The sequence below is a fragment of the Ochotona curzoniae genome, unplaced genomic scaffold, assembly GCF_017591425.1.
Source record: "Ochotona curzoniae isolate NIBS_2020 unplaced genomic scaffold, NIBS_Ocur_1.0 contig_2321, whole genome shotgun sequence".
NCBI lineage: Eukaryota > Metazoa > Chordata > Mammalia > Lagomorpha > Ochotonidae > Ochotona > Ochotona curzoniae.
Genome location: NW_024465421.1, coordinates 13245178 through 13260689, shown reverse-complemented (window position 1 = coordinate 13260689; position 15512 = coordinate 13245178). Strand labels below are relative to the sequence as shown.

Here is a 15512-nt window from a genome sequence, read left to right as displayed (position 1 = left end):
CCTTTAGATCTGAGTGGGAGGATTTCTGCAAGGTACTTTAACTAGATAAAGAATTGTATTATTTAATAGAAGAATAGCTACACCAGCTTGTTTTTCCTTTCTATTAGCCTAGAATATTCTTTTCCATTCTCTCACTTTCAGTTTCTGCATATCTTTGTTGATGAGATGCATCTCCTGTAGCAAGATATTTGGGTTTTGCTTTTTGATCCAGTCTGCTAATGTGTGACATTTGATTGATGGGTTAAAGTATTTACATTCAGGTTTAGTATTGACAGGTAGTGATTTGGTCCATGAAAGATGTCTGTTATGTCATAGGAATTTGATGACAACACAGCAGTAAACAACTTGTCTTTGAATGTGTATAAGGATCAGATCACTATTCTTCTGGGGCATAATGGAGCAGGAAAGACCACAGTGTTGTCTATTCTCACAGGTATGTGTTCACTTCTTCCAGAACAAAAGTCAGGCTCCTTTTAAGACTAAAGAAACATCAATGAATTTTACCAATAAATGCGCAATAAATTTAGTGATGCTTAAAGTTGTAATTATTGCTACAGTTCCAATTTTTTACAGTCAAGATGTTGTAATAAACACTTTGTAATGCATGCAAATTATACAATACAACTACATTATGTAATAAATGAACTTTTTACTTAGTCAAAATATTTATGTATATGTCAGATATTTCTGTAGGAGTCTATAGTATGATATTGATTATTAGATAATTTATCTCAATTTTGTACTCTAGCGGGGATACATAGACAATCAATTTGGAATTTACAATACCACATGCAAAAGGAGATTTTATGATAGAATGCTCCTTACCCAATAAAGAGGGGATGTGACATTGAATTTGACGAGAGTATATTAATGGGCTATGAAGGGAAGGACAAGAACTATTATAGAATTTGCAAACACTACTTAGTGTATTGAAACCTACTATACTGATCCAAGGGTTAATATTTTTTCTGAACTATTCCTTCTGAGTAATCCACAAGTAGACTTAATTTGAGATGTTGTTTGCTTAATCCTAGGTCGTTTTCCTCCTACCAGAGGGAAGGCCTATATTAATGGGTGTGACATTTCAGATAACATAATTGAAATTCGAAAAAACCTGGGCTTCTGTCCACAGCATGACTTGTTGTTCAATGATTTGACAGTAACAGAACATCTTTTTTTCTACTCAGTGGTGAGTCAGAGATATATTCTATGAATTTGAAGAGTAAATTTGACATTTTTATCTTTTAATATGTGTAGAGATCTATAACTTTTAACGCATCTGTACCCTTAGATCATAGAAACTCAATTCACAAATTCCAAGATATGGAATCAACTTGGAATTCCAAATTTCCAAGATATGGAATCATCAATGGGTGACTGAAAAAGAAAATTTAATCACTCAGTCCTAAAAGGGAATGAAATCTTGTCTTCCTTCTAAATCTAACTAGAAACCACTATACTTAGTGAAATAAGCCAGTTCCATGAATACAAATATAATATGTTTTCTCTGATTTTGACAACTAGTGCACAGAGCACAAAAATGTAATCTGTAGCAGCAGCAAAACAGTCATTCCAGGATTTGATTATTGTGTACAGTCTTTGTTTATATTCTTGAAGATAAGTGAGGGTTTTTTTAAAAAAAAAATTCTTGTTATTATTATTATTTTCTTCTTACTATGTGCTGATATCTTTACCTGATGGAGTAATAAGTCTGTGATTACGAACTGAATTGAAAGTATGCTATTGTAAATAATAATAATAAGGGAGGTGGGTGGGGAATGTGAGAAGGAAGGAGGGTAGGATGGGAAGTATTATTAGCTCCTAAATCTGTATTACAATACAGGTGAAATTTGTCCACTTTTCTATAAACTTATTAAGATTTTTTTATAAGAAAGACATATTTACAGAGAGAAGAAGAGAAAGATCTTCCATCCTCTGGTTCACTCCTCAACTGGTCGCAATAGCCAGAGCTAAGCTGATCTAAAACCAGAAGCCAGCAGCTTCTTCTGGGTTTCCCACGCAGGTACAGGACCCCAAAGCTTTGGACCATCCTCCACTGCTTTCCCATGTCACAAGCAGGGAGCAGGATGGGAAGTGGGGCTGCTGGGATTAGAACTGATGCCCATATGGAATCCCAGCACGTGCAAGACAAGGACTTTAGCCATAAGGCTACCATACGGGAACCAACTGCTCCACTTTTGATCCAGATTGCTGCTCATGTGCCTGGAAAAGCAGTGAAAAATGGTCCAAGTGCTTGGGATCCTAATAACCATGTGGGAACTCAATTGGGTTCCAGGCTCCTGACTTCAGCCTGGTCTGTTCCTGCCTGGTTATGGCCATTTGGGGTGTGAACCAGCAGATGGGGAAATCTCTCTCTCCTCCCCAAGTTCTCCCTCTCTCTTTGGAATTGCCTTTCAAGTAATTAATTAGTTAGTTCAATAAAATTTTCTATTAAAAACTTACAAAGGGCCTGGTGTGATGGCTCTATCTCCAAATGTTGGGATGCCTCCTCTCTGTAAATCTGACTTTCCAATACTAAATAAATTGATTTTTTTAAAGTGGAACCATTAAATTGAACCTCCACTCCTATCACATGCCTATATCACAGGCTTAATCCATTGCACCACAATGATGGACCCTGCTTAGGCATTTTAACATTTGGTAATTTGGAAAATAATTCCAGAGCCAGGTAATCGTGCCATTGGTGTCTGCCCCTTTGTCTTTTCCTATGTAAGATGAGATTTTTGGTTTTTTGTTGTATGCCAAACAATTTTGGGTTTTATTCTGGATAGTTTGAGTAATACATTGAGGCTTTACATCTTATTTCTTTTTTAAAAAGGCTTATCTTTATTTGAAAGGTAGAGTTACAGAAGGAGAGACAAAAAGAGAAAGATCTTCCATCTGCTGGTTCAAAAATAGCCATAACAGGCAGAGCTTTGACGGTCAGAAGCCAGGAGTCTCCTTGGGGTCTCCTACATGGGTGCAGAAGCCCAAAGACTTGAGTCATTCTCTGTTGCTTTCCCACCACATTAGCAGTGAGCTGTGTTGGAAGTGGACAACTGGTATCTGAATTGACACACATATGGGATGCCAGTGCCAAAGGTGAAAGCTTAGTCAGCCCTTCTGCATCTTATTTCTAACCTTTCTATGTTGTATGTACCAAATCAGTATGCAAAGTATTTACAGTGCTATTTCAGTCTCTCCCATAGTTGTAATATTCATCAGGCTTGCAACTAGGCAGATGCCTACTCATTTGTACTATTTCTTTTTTTTTAAAAAAAAGATTTATTTTTGTTGGAAAAATCAGTTATACTAAGAGGTGGAGAGACAGAGGAAGATCTTCCGTCCAATGATTCATTCCCCAAGTGGCCACAACAGCCGGAGCTGAGCCAATCTGAAGCCAGGAGCCAGGATATTCTTCTGGTTCTCTAATGCGGGTGCAGGGTCCCAAGACTTTGGGCCATCCTCCACTGCCTTTCCAGACCACAAGCAGGGAGCTGGATGGGAAACAAGGCAGCTGGGCCATGAGCCAGGCCCACTATGGGATCCCAGTGCATGGAAGGCGAGGACCTTAGCCACTAGGCTACCACACTGGGCCCCATTTATACTATTTCTAACGTATGAAATTACTAATTAGGATTTGTGTAAATTTTTAAGTAAGCACAAGAATTCATAAGCAAGTTTATAATATCACTTTTTTTGCTTATTTACTGTTATCTTTCTAGTGCCCTCTGATTGCTCAGTATCCCTTTATCCTCCAATCATTATTAATTACCCACTTTCCTTGATTGTAACATATACCAGTAGCATAAAAACAGCAAGCATTATAATGCAGTTACTTTTGATTTTTCCCTCTTACAGCCACGTCTTCACTGAAGTGGAAAAGGTCTCTCTTCCTTGGAGTTTTAGTTCTTGCAGGATTTCCATTCTTGTCTGTTCTTCTCACCATCCCTGGCACAAGGATTCCATGAATTATGGAACAAGAGAACAGAGAAAAAAAATAGTTGCCCCCAACTCTGTTAGTTTCAGGAGTGTCCTTTTCCTTTCCTAAATCAAGAATGAGAGAATGTCTGCTTAATCTCATTCTGCTTAGACTGTACTGCTCACTCCATGCTTTGGAATGCTTTGATTTCAGACCATTGTATCTACAGGGAAGAAATAGTAAACTCACCACTGTTTTAGTAATACCTTAATTTTTGTGTTCATCCTGCCCCAGCTGCTGATATTTGACTTTTCAGAGTTTTTCCATGTTGAATGTTTGAATTCAATAGGAAATTAAGAGGCATGTGCATTTGCTCCATTATACCTGAAGCCATCAATTGGCTTTCGTTTCCTTGCGATGATGTCCAATCTCTTTATTAAAAAGTTATGGGAAAAAAATTGAGAAACCCTCTCAAAAGCATATCTCATTTCATATGTAAGATATTGTGATCCAAGAGCTTTCTGAGAAAAAAAAAAAAGGTCAGAACACTATGTAAATTCTGTCCTCTTTCTAGCTAAAAGGAGTGCCTCAGAGGATATATTCTATGGAAATTGCCCACATGCTGTCTATTTTTAACCTGCTGGAAAAGCGTGATGATTTCCCAAGGACACTGAGTGGAGGAATGAAGCGCAAACTGTCCATCATCATAGCATTTATAGGGGGCGCCAAGGTATTGGTGGGTATGGGGAGGGAGAGACAGCACACAGTATGGGGGATGGGACAATGACTCTTACATCCTGCTAGCTTATCTTAGAAATCTCAGCTGACAATAAGCAAAGAGTAGATATGATGCCAAAAGGAGGCTTGCTAGAGATTCACAATGTCTGTCTAGCTGTCATTATCATAGAGTGGAAATCTTTATTTTCCCCTAGAATTAAAAAAAAAAAAAAAAAACTCTGAATTCTGTATCCTGGCTTCAGTGTGTTCCCATCAAATAGTAGGTAAGCCTAAAAGTGGCATAGCATCATCAGTGGTCATGGAATTTTCCTTCTAACTTTAGGTAGTGATACTTGATGAACCATCATCTGGCATGGACCCAACCTCAAGGAGGGTCACCTGGCATCTCCTTCAGCGGTATAAGTACAATCGTACCATCTTAATGACTACCCAGTTCATGGATGAAGCTGACATTCTGGGTGACCGCATTGCCATCATGGTCATGGGGACCCTGCACTGTTGTGGCTCTTCAGTCTTCCTGAAACAAATATATGGTCTCTCTATCTCTCTTTGATCATTCTTAAAATATTGTTGTATTAATAGCATTATCCTGTAGTGATATTCATTATTATATGTTGCTCATATACCCAAAACTCAGTAACAGCCCTCTGTCTTCCTGAGTCTTAGCCATAGAGTTGATTTTTGCAGTGTGTAGATTTCATTATGTACTTACCCCGTGATTGTCAGAACATAACATCAGACACAGGATGTCCTCTTATGAAGACCATGCTTATTTGCAAAATTTTTTACGTAATGACAGTTTTCTTTGTCCCTACAACACAACTGTGCCTCCAGATATATTTGAGTAACTGATTGATGAGAAGGTAAGAAGAGAAATAAGACATCTATGACCCTGATTTTATGCCAAATCAACATAAAATCCCTGAAATGTTGAGATAACTCTGAAATGTGACAATTGACAGTAAAATGTAGTGCATAATGAAAGGATTATATAAGTAGAACAAGAATGTTCTGGACTCTGGTAAATATGCAGCTTGCAAGGGAGATAAATGAATATATTAAATAATAAGTTATTGAAGCCAAAATTATAGACATAGGCTTCTAAAATGAGAAGATATAAATGTATGTGTAAATAATTAAGGATTATTTACTTCAGTGATTCATAAATTATTTAGTATTATTTTTATTCAATTTCAGTTATATTCTGTATATTGATTGTTATACTACCCAGTTCTATTGAAAATAATTCCGAATAATAACTTCACTTTATAAAATACCTAACTTTCACCCAGACATATCAACAAAACTTTCCTACCATCATATTTAAATACCCATTAATTAGTTCAGAGTTTATGACGACCTAACACGTTTTTATGTTTCTTACATAGATCCAAAAAATCGATCATAAGCTTTAAGTATAGACCTTCTAGGTGATGATTTATTTAACTGGCTTTTCATCCTCTCAGTGCATGGTTTTACATATTTGAAAAGCAAAGACAGACAAAAAGAGATCCTTTATCTTATTGTTCACTCCTCAAATATCTGCAACAGCTAGGGCTAGACCAGGCCAAATGCAAAAATTTAGAACTCTCTGGTCTCCCTCATGCAAGGCAGAGAAACGCGAACTTAATCCATCACCTGCTCCATTCCAGGCACATTCTCAGGAGCCTGATTAGAAGAGTTATCAGAACTGGAACCCTGTCACTTTGACGTAGGATGTGGTAGCTTAACACAGGATGTCACAATACCTGCACACCTTTGTCTCAGCTTAATAATGTTTCCTCAACATTTTATATGTCCTTTATCTGCTTTCTATTTCCTTAACATTCTGTTCAATTATCTGTCTTGTTTGGCTAGGAAGTATGTTTTTATTATGATATCAGTTTTTTAAAACATCATTTGGAAGCTTTAAATATGAGCCTTGTTAGAGTCATAACCAAATGTCATGCACATTCCACACTATCCTCTTTGTGGACCTTGGCAGCCAAAGTTGATCCCAACAAGGGAATTAGAAATTTCTTCCTTTGTTATTCTAAATGGTTTCTCTCAGGTGCTGGATATCATATAGTTTTGCAGAAAGGACCACATTGTGATGTACAAAAGATCTCCGCAGTGATTCGTTCTCATGTTCCAAATGCCGCTATGGAGAATGATAATGAAGACGAATTATCATTTATCTTGCCCAGAGCATATACAACAAGGTATGGATCCAGAGAGTTCTAGATTAATAGTTTTGGAGTGGCCAGTAATCATTTTCTTTTAATTTTTGTAGATTTAATAAGCTTAGTGAGCAATGTTTTTGTAACTAAAAAGTCTCCAGTGAACAGCTGTCATTCACCACCTAGAGTTAGGATGCTCTTAGCTGAAGATACCTCTCACTAAACAAAAGACGGCCTTGTATATTCAGTATTCTCAAGACATATTTTGCCGGAGTACAGCCCCAGCTGAGTTCAGAACTCGTGAAGGGTGTGTGGATGAGACGCAAAGAGAAATGAAACAGACCACTACAATTCCAGGATCATAATGGACAATGCGAGAAAGCTGTCCGCTTTATTTATACAGAAGCTATCACAAAGGCTGGTATAGATTTTTCACACCTGGTCAAGCGGGTATTCCTAAGGATATTATGCCAACATGTTTCCTTGAGGCACAATATGTGGTCAGGAAGTTTGCAGTAGATGGCACATATCAATCAATAACACATTCCTGCTACAATCCTCATTCTACAACTTCGTCTTGAATCAGCTAAGGAAGGGAAAGCATCACAGGAGGAGGGAGCTAAAGATCAAGAAGAGAGGAAAGAATAGATTCCCACTCCACCTGGGGACTTAACACCCTTGATCAGCTTATGGTCAGTGCGGGGCAGGAGAACCCTAAGCATAGGTCCCTGCTATACCCTTGATTAACATGATCAATGGGGGACTTAACACCCTTGGTTGGCATATGTTCAATGGGGAAGGCCGAAACAGCATGAATAATAAAAGGCCTTTTTGCTGAAACAGTATCAGCAACATCAACTTCCAAGCTCACATTGGTAGTAAACACCAACTCCCGCAGTGGTAGACAAGGCCTAAACAGAATTCTCAGCATGGTTGTCCAGTGTCCATGCAAAGGGAGGTGGGCCCTGTGGTGCAGCAGAGGGAAATTCCTTGAGGCCCTGCCTGTAATGGAACAATGGAACTCTTCGCACCCTGCTGTCTTCCACACCCACCACATGGACCCCAGCAATATTTGATATTTTCCTTTTTAGCTTGGGTTTGGAGGGGGGAATGATGATGAGCAGGGAGAAGTAAGGGAGAGGTTGCAACCTAGTGGCTATTGCTTATTGGCGTTATTAAAGGATAACTCATGGTAATATATTCATAGTGTATCACTTTTCTTGTATAAATGTATTAAATGATAAGGGTAAAAGGTAGTTTGGATAACTATTTTCGGAGTTAGAGGTGACAAAGACACAAAGATTGACCCCAGCAGTTAGCCAGATTAGTTGTAGAAGGAACAGAAAAGGATGATTTTAGCTGGAATGACCATCCTAGTTAAGATAAGTGGAAACTAAGAGTGTGAAATTACCATGTAATGCAGCAATTCCACATCTGGGTGTATGTAATAACCCAAGGAGCTAAAAACAGGCACTGGAGCACAGATCTGTACACCAGTGTCCACAGCAGCAGCATTCACAGTACACAAAATTTGGAAATGAGATAAGCAATATACAATATATAACAAGGAATATTATTCAGTCTTTTTTTAGAAAAAGGAATAATATGTACTGTATGCTAAAACATGAGTGAATCCAGAAATAAGTATGCTAATTGAAATAAGCCAGACACGAAAAGATGAATATTTTATTCTTTGGAAATTCAAAGAAATGAAGAATTGAGACTAAAAGGAAAGGAGAAGAGCGAAATTACTCTTTAATGGATATAGAGTTTCACTTTGGGTTGTCAGAAATGTTTCAGAATTAGGTAATGTTGATGGCTGTATGACATTGTGAAGGTACTTAGTGGTACTTAAATTGTATACTTCAAATAATTTTAAATGGAGCCAACAAAATACTCTATCTGGGTGAATATATTTCTCCCATGGATAGGGTGGATAAGGTGGTGCACTCAACAGTTTTTGTCATTTCTTCAGAGGGAAACAAATCTACAGAGTTTTTTCAGTAAACGGGCAAGATTTTTGGGCAAGAAACAGAGGAGGAATAAATAAGTACATAATTTCTATAAGGCAGAAAGTCCTGTGTTATGTGAACAAGACCACCTCAACTTATATTAGTGTCACTCTATTGATAAAATTCATACAGTGGTTAAAAATTTTAATTTAAATGGCAAATGTTTACATTACACAATCTACTACAATAAAAGATAATAGGGAAGAAGACAATTGGAAATATTAAATGAGAAGTGTTCACATTTTTCATTCAATTAAAGTGAATTTAAGTAAATAAAATTTACCTAATAAATCTAATCCTAGTTCCTTATTTCTTCTGCCCTTCTAGATTTGAAGGTTTGTTTAATGAACTGGAAGTGAAACAGAAAGACCTTGGCATTGCCAGCTTCAGTGCTTCAGTCACTACCATGGAAGATGTCTATGTTAAGTGAGTAATAAAGACCCAGCTTCAGAATGGCCCCGCTTGGTTTGTTATAGATATTTGAGGAGTAAACAAGCAGATGGAAGATACAACTTTCTCTCTCTCTCTCTCTCTCTCTCTCTCTCTCTGTGTGTGTGTGTGTGTGTGTGTGTGTGTGTGTGTGACAGAGAAGAGCTGATGCTATGACAGCAGCCATTTAGATCATATCCCACATCCTGCTGATAGAATTTTTCTGTGAATGATATGAGTGTCACCTTAGCTCTTGTCCCATTCTTGAGCACTGGCTAAAAGCTCCCTTATCTCTACCCAGAATCCTTAGATATCCACTGAAGGAGCAGAAACCCTAAAGACACAGACTAGTTCAAAGTCAAAAACATTTCATCAAAGGAGGAAACCAACAAGTGGTTCCAAAAAATAAATATAGAAAAAGAAGAATATAGAATATAAATATAGAAAGAACAAACATGAACAAGGAAGGCAATTTGACTTCCCAAAAGGAACACGATGACGCTTCAATATTAGAATGTGAAAACAGATTGATGAAAAGCAAGTAATTATCAATAATAAACTTGAGTATAAATGATCTTAACTCTCCAATTAAAAGAAATAGATTGGGGGCCAGCACAGTGGAACTATTCTTACACCTGCAGTGTTGGTATCCCATATGGGCACCAGTTTGTGTCCTGGCTGCTCTAGTTACAATTCTGTTCTGAAGATCAATGGCAGTGATCATTACATGGAAATATAAATATACTTGGGCCCAGCACAATGGCTCAATTGGATAATCCTCCACCTACTAGTGCCAGGATCCCATGTGGGTGCCAATTCACGTCCCAGCTGCTCCACTTTCCATCCAGCTTCCTGCTGGTAGTCGGGGAGAGCAGCAGAGGGTGGCCCAAGGAACCTGCACCAACACAAGAGATGTGGAGGAAGCTCCTGGCTCCTGGCTTTGGATCAGCTCAGCTCTGGCTATTGCAGTCATTTTGGGAGTGAACCAACGGATGAAAGCTCTTTCTGTCTGTCTCTCTTTGTAAAATCTGCCTTTCCAATAAAAATAAATCTTAAGAAAAAGGAATACAGATGTACTTAATATCAGTAAGCTTTGCATCTAAATGAGTGATACAGTAAATGTCATGTTATAGGTATTTTACTGTAATTTTTAATTTTAAAAATATGTGTATAAAATTAAAAAGTTTACAAAACTGCAAAAGATACATTGGATAGATATGTAGAATTAGTTTAGGTGTTTGTATTATTTTGAAAGTAGTCAACCATTCATTTGTAGCAGAGTAATTCAAAAATACGTGTCTCTAGGGTAACCATTTGACTTTATAATACACAAGCCAACAAAATGTAAAACTGTAGTAAAATCTGATGATTCCAAATGAAAGTTAAAAGGTAAATGAGAGCAAATGGAAAACAAATGGAAAGATGTTATTTATAAACCAAAATATGTCACTTTTTGCATTACAATCATGTGACACATAAAATGTTTTGGTCAACAATGGGCAGTACATACTAGCCACCTAGACATAGCATCTGGAGATTCTTTGGCTAGTTCATATGAGATATTCCCAGTGAAAATTTATTGTCAGTGAATAAATAATTTAAAAACTTACAAGTGATAAAATATTCAGTAATTATATGTTACAGCACATGGTCGTCATTTTACTATTAAGCAAGAAAACAAGCTTTAAGGACATTTTGAAGTTCTAAAATCTGTATTTGACTTTTGATTTTTAAAAGTCAGCTAAAACATCGATTTATTCATTGTGAACCTCATAGTTGAGAGTTTACTCATGTTGTATTCTGTGTAACTGCCATCAGGAAGATACATACATGATTGTAATAGCTCTGTGATTTAGAATATACCTTTTGGATAACTATTTTCCACTAAGCATTTTACCACTTCTACTGTTAAAAATAATTTTTCCATTCTTCTGCTAGGCTGTCACATTTTTCTTTCTAATACTGTCCTGAGCATTTCCCTCCTTAGATGATAACTGTTTGTGTATCTCTCTTTAATCTTTAAATATCCACACCTGAAGACCAAGCTTCAGACATAAACAATAACAGAAGTTGTAAAGACTTTTTTTTTCAGTTGTCTCTATCATTTTATAAAATTTTCAAAATGAATTCCCCCAAAAGGAGAACTTAAATGTGAGTCATTTAACTTAAACAAGTTAAACTTAATGAGATACGGTATATCAGAACTGTTTCCCTCGCGTGTGCATTTTACTCCGATTGGAACGATGGAACCCTGCCAGAGATCGGCAGTATTTCTCAGACTTATTTCTTGGGAATCACTGTCACCAGACTACTTCTATACAGTGTTCTTCTTTCCAATAAATGAGAAAAATGAGTGAATCTTCTATATTTAAAATTTCAACATTCAAGTAAGAGACTGAGAATATGATTGAAACAAGCTACTTTCTGCTTTGTGTGTGTGTGTGTTTATAGGGTCAATAAGCTGGCAACATCTGAATTAAAAGTTCGGGCTCTCAACTCCCTTTATTTGAAAGCCCAAAACATAAAGCAGAATCAGAATCAGAATATGAATATACCCAGAACAAGTGAAAGAACAGTTACTTTCAATTTGCATGACACTGCTGCCATTAAATTTAATACTGGGGTAAGTATATTTACTAAAAATACTAAATGTGTTTGGTTGGGGTGTAAGATCTTCACACTGGTTTTATCTAATCCTTAGAAAAACATTTGGGCCAGTGAGCACTATAACTCCCATTAAGAGATGCAAAAGAAATAGATTCTAGATGAAGATTACAGCTGTTGCTCTCACCATTGTTACTTCTCAGATTAAAAGTTTGCCTTGCAAATTTACCCTTTGTTCAGTTCTAACAAGGCCAGAACTTAGAAATACAGTACTCAAATGATTTTTTTTTTTACCAAATTGAGAACATTTTTCTCACCATAAATTGTAACAACCAGGCAAAAAATCATATTTATATGGTGATGTTTTCTTTATGAGGCAGAAGAAATAATTGTTTTTAAAATTAAGTAATATGTAATTTTGATTATCATCTGAAATATGTAATATGTTCATGAAGGAAAACCATTTTCTTTTTTCCTTTTTAAAGATTTATTTATTTTTTTAATTGGAAAGGCAGATATTAAGAGAGAAAGATCTGTCTGCTGGTTCACTCCCCAAGTATTTGCAACAGCCAGAGCTGAACCAATCTAAAACCAGGTACCGGGAGCTTTTCCCGGGTCTTCCATGTAGGCACAGGGTCCGACAGCTTTAGACCATCCTTGACTGCTTTTCCAGTCCACACGCAGTGAGCTAGATGGAAAGTGGAGCAGCCAGGACACAAACCGGCACCCATATGGGACCCTGCACATGCAATGCAAGGACTTTAGCCACTAGACTAGCACACTGGGTCTGGAAAACCATTTTCTTAAGGGAAAAAGTTGGTCTCTTCAATAAATGCTGTTGGGGCAAGTGGATATCCAATTGCAGATGTAAGAAACAAGACTCCAATTAAGCCAGGTCTTAATCCTTTTACTTAATACCTTAAACAAATATAATATTTTTGTTATTTTCTTGGGCTCATTTTAATGCTTACAATAATATTAAGTATATATATTTTCACCATGTTTTTTTAAGCATGTATATTAATGGTTTTTAGCATGAATATCCTACTTGAATCACTAACTACTGTAATGTTTTCTTCTTTTTTAGTTTCCACTTTACCTCCAGCAATTTTATTCCATGTTTATAAAAAGGGCACTATTCAGTTGGCGCAACTGGAAGTTTATGTTGCTACAGTTAATAGTGATTTTAGTTGTTACTTCATATCTCTTATTAAGTCTGGAAGTAGGAAGTGTGCATTCCCGAGAAATTGATCTGAGTCAATACGGTCGAACTACTGTTCCTTACTCACTTTCAGGGAATTCTGATCTGGCTCTGAAACTCATAAAGAACCTTGAGATTTTTCTACACGCCAAGAACCAACAACTAAAAAAAGTACCAGGTAAAATCCACAGGGTAGCATGTAAGAAGATGATTTTGTATCTCTTGGAAAGGACTTAACTGTAGTTTACAGTTACTCGTTTATTTTTTTTTCAACCTTAATGAAGACTGTTAATTCAAAAGAAAAAAAAAGATTCAATTCAAGATATATTGGTGGGGCCAACACAATGGTTTAACTGGCTAATCCTCTACCTGCAATTGCTGGCACATCATATGAGTGCTGGTTTATGTCCCAGCTACTCCACTTCACATCCAGCTCCCTACTTATGGTCTGGGAAAGCTGCAAAGGATGGCCCAGAGCTTTGGGACCTTAGACCCGTGTGAAATACCTGGTGGAAGCTCCTGGATCCTGGCTACAGATCAGCCCAGCTCCAGCCATTGTGGCTATTTGGGGAGTGAACCAAAGGATGGAAGATTGATCTCTCTTCTTCTTCTTGTGTCTGTAAATCTATTTTTCCAATAGAAATAAATATTAAAAAATTTTAAAAGATAGTTGGTAGCAAAACTTAATAATTAGTGTATATGTTTTGACTTTAGGAGACCTTCCAGCTACTTGCATTAGCTTTCAGAATCAAAATACTATAGTATAACAGCATAGAATTTTTATTTTAACTAACCAGGTTATATTCAAACATGTCGCTGAACTCTGACAGGTTAAAATGTTGATTCCAAAATCTGAAAGTTGACCTTAATTCTATTGGCCATTCTAAAATGGTCAGACTCTTTTTTTTTTTTTTTGAAGATTTTTTATTTAAAAGATAGATTTACAAAGAAAAGAGAGACACAGAAAGATCTTCCATCACTTGCTCACTCCTCCAAATGGCCACAATGGCTGTAGCTAAGCCAATCCTTCTCCAGGTCTCCCATGTCGATGTAAATCTAAATCCTCACCTTGCACATGCCAGGATCCCATATGGGCACTGCTCCACCTCCCAGCCAGCTCCCTGCTTATGCAACTGGGAAAGCAACAGAGGATAGCGCAAAGCCTTAGAATGCTACACCCGCGTGAGATACCCAGAAGAAGCTCCTGACTCCTGGCTTTGGATAAACTCAGCTCTGGCCATTGTGGCCACTTGTGGAGTGAACCAGTGGGCAGAAGATCTTTTTATTTGTCCTTCTCTCTGTAAATTTGCCTTCCCCATAAAAATAAATCAATCTTAAAAAAAAATCCTACATCTAATACATTTTTCCTTCAGCAAGTGAAAAGAAAGGCATTCCCATGTAAACACATAGAATTTATCACCAGCAAACTTTGCTACCTTTGAGAAATATTAAAGAAATTTGTTCACTCCGAAATTAAGAAACTGGACAGTAAATCTGCTACATATGAAGAAATGAGAGCATCTGTTGGCAAAAAAAAAAATCGTAACAGATGTAAATATTAAAAAGCAGGCAGGCCTTATGACACAGCAGGTTAAGCCACTGCTTTGAGATGCCCCCTTATACAACAGTGCCCGTTTAAGTTCTGGTTCTTCTACTTCTGATCCAACTTTCTTCTGCTGCACCAAGGAGGCAGTCAGCCATATTCCAAGTACTTAAGTCCGTGCCACACATGTGGGGAACTCAAATGGAGTTCCTGGCTCCTGACTGCCATCTGTGCCAGCCCTAGCTATTGCAGGCACTTAAGAAATGAACCAGCAACTTTCAAATTTGGTATATCTGTCCCATCTTCCAAATATAAAATTTTTAGAGAGTCAAACAACAAAGGAACTTAAAACACTACAGTCTAAAATATATACTTAAATCAAAAAGGTACAAATGAAGAATCACCAAAAGGAAAACACATAGAAAGAAATCCTCTAATCCAAAGTGTTCAGTACTGGGCACAGTGCTGTGGCTTATCAGGTTAAGCCAGCGTCTGCAGCACCAGCATCCCGTATAGGCACCAATTAGTCTCAGCTGCCCCACTTGCGATCCAGCTCCCTGCTAATGCACCTGGAAATGCAGTGAAAGATGGCCCAAGTGGCCCCTACCCGCCCTGTGTGAGACCCAGAGAAGCTCTTAGCTCCTGGATTTGAACTGGCCCAGCTCTGGCCGTTGCAGCCATTTGAAGAGTGAACTAGTGGATAGAAGATTCTCGCTCTCTGTATCCTTTCTGTCCTTTCTAACTGCCTCTTAAAAAAAAAAAAAACTTACGATAGCTTCAGAAACAAAAACATATTCATGAAGTTAAAAGAAATGAAAATTGGAAACATTTAAAATATTGTTGAGGAAAAGTAAACATACACAGAGACACACTTTGTGTTGAGATTGGAAGACTAAATATTGTT

At 37.3% G+C, this 15512-nt stretch overlaps 1 protein-coding gene across 2 annotated transcripts in view; it reads left to right on the top strand.

Annotated features, from left to right (window-relative positions):
- Positions 1-15512, top strand: part of LOC121152009 (phospholipid-transporting ATPase ABCA3-like) — a 56435-nt gene that overhangs the window by 21638 nt on the left and 19285 nt on the right. For both annotated transcript variants that reach the window (XM_040973906.1, XM_040973905.1), the window contains 8 exons: positions 316-433; positions 1035-1189; positions 4497-4652; positions 4983-5193; positions 6711-6861; positions 9159-9257; positions 11712-11883; positions 12952-13243. In XM_040973906.1, coding sequence (XP_040829840.1) covers positions 316-433; positions 1035-1189; positions 4497-4652; positions 4983-5193; positions 6711-6861; positions 9159-9257; positions 11712-11883; positions 12952-13243 — 1354 coding nt within the window. The remainder of the gene's footprint in view (positions 1-315; positions 434-1034; positions 1190-4496; positions 4653-4982; positions 5194-6710; positions 6862-9158; positions 9258-11711; positions 11884-12951; positions 13244-15512) is intronic.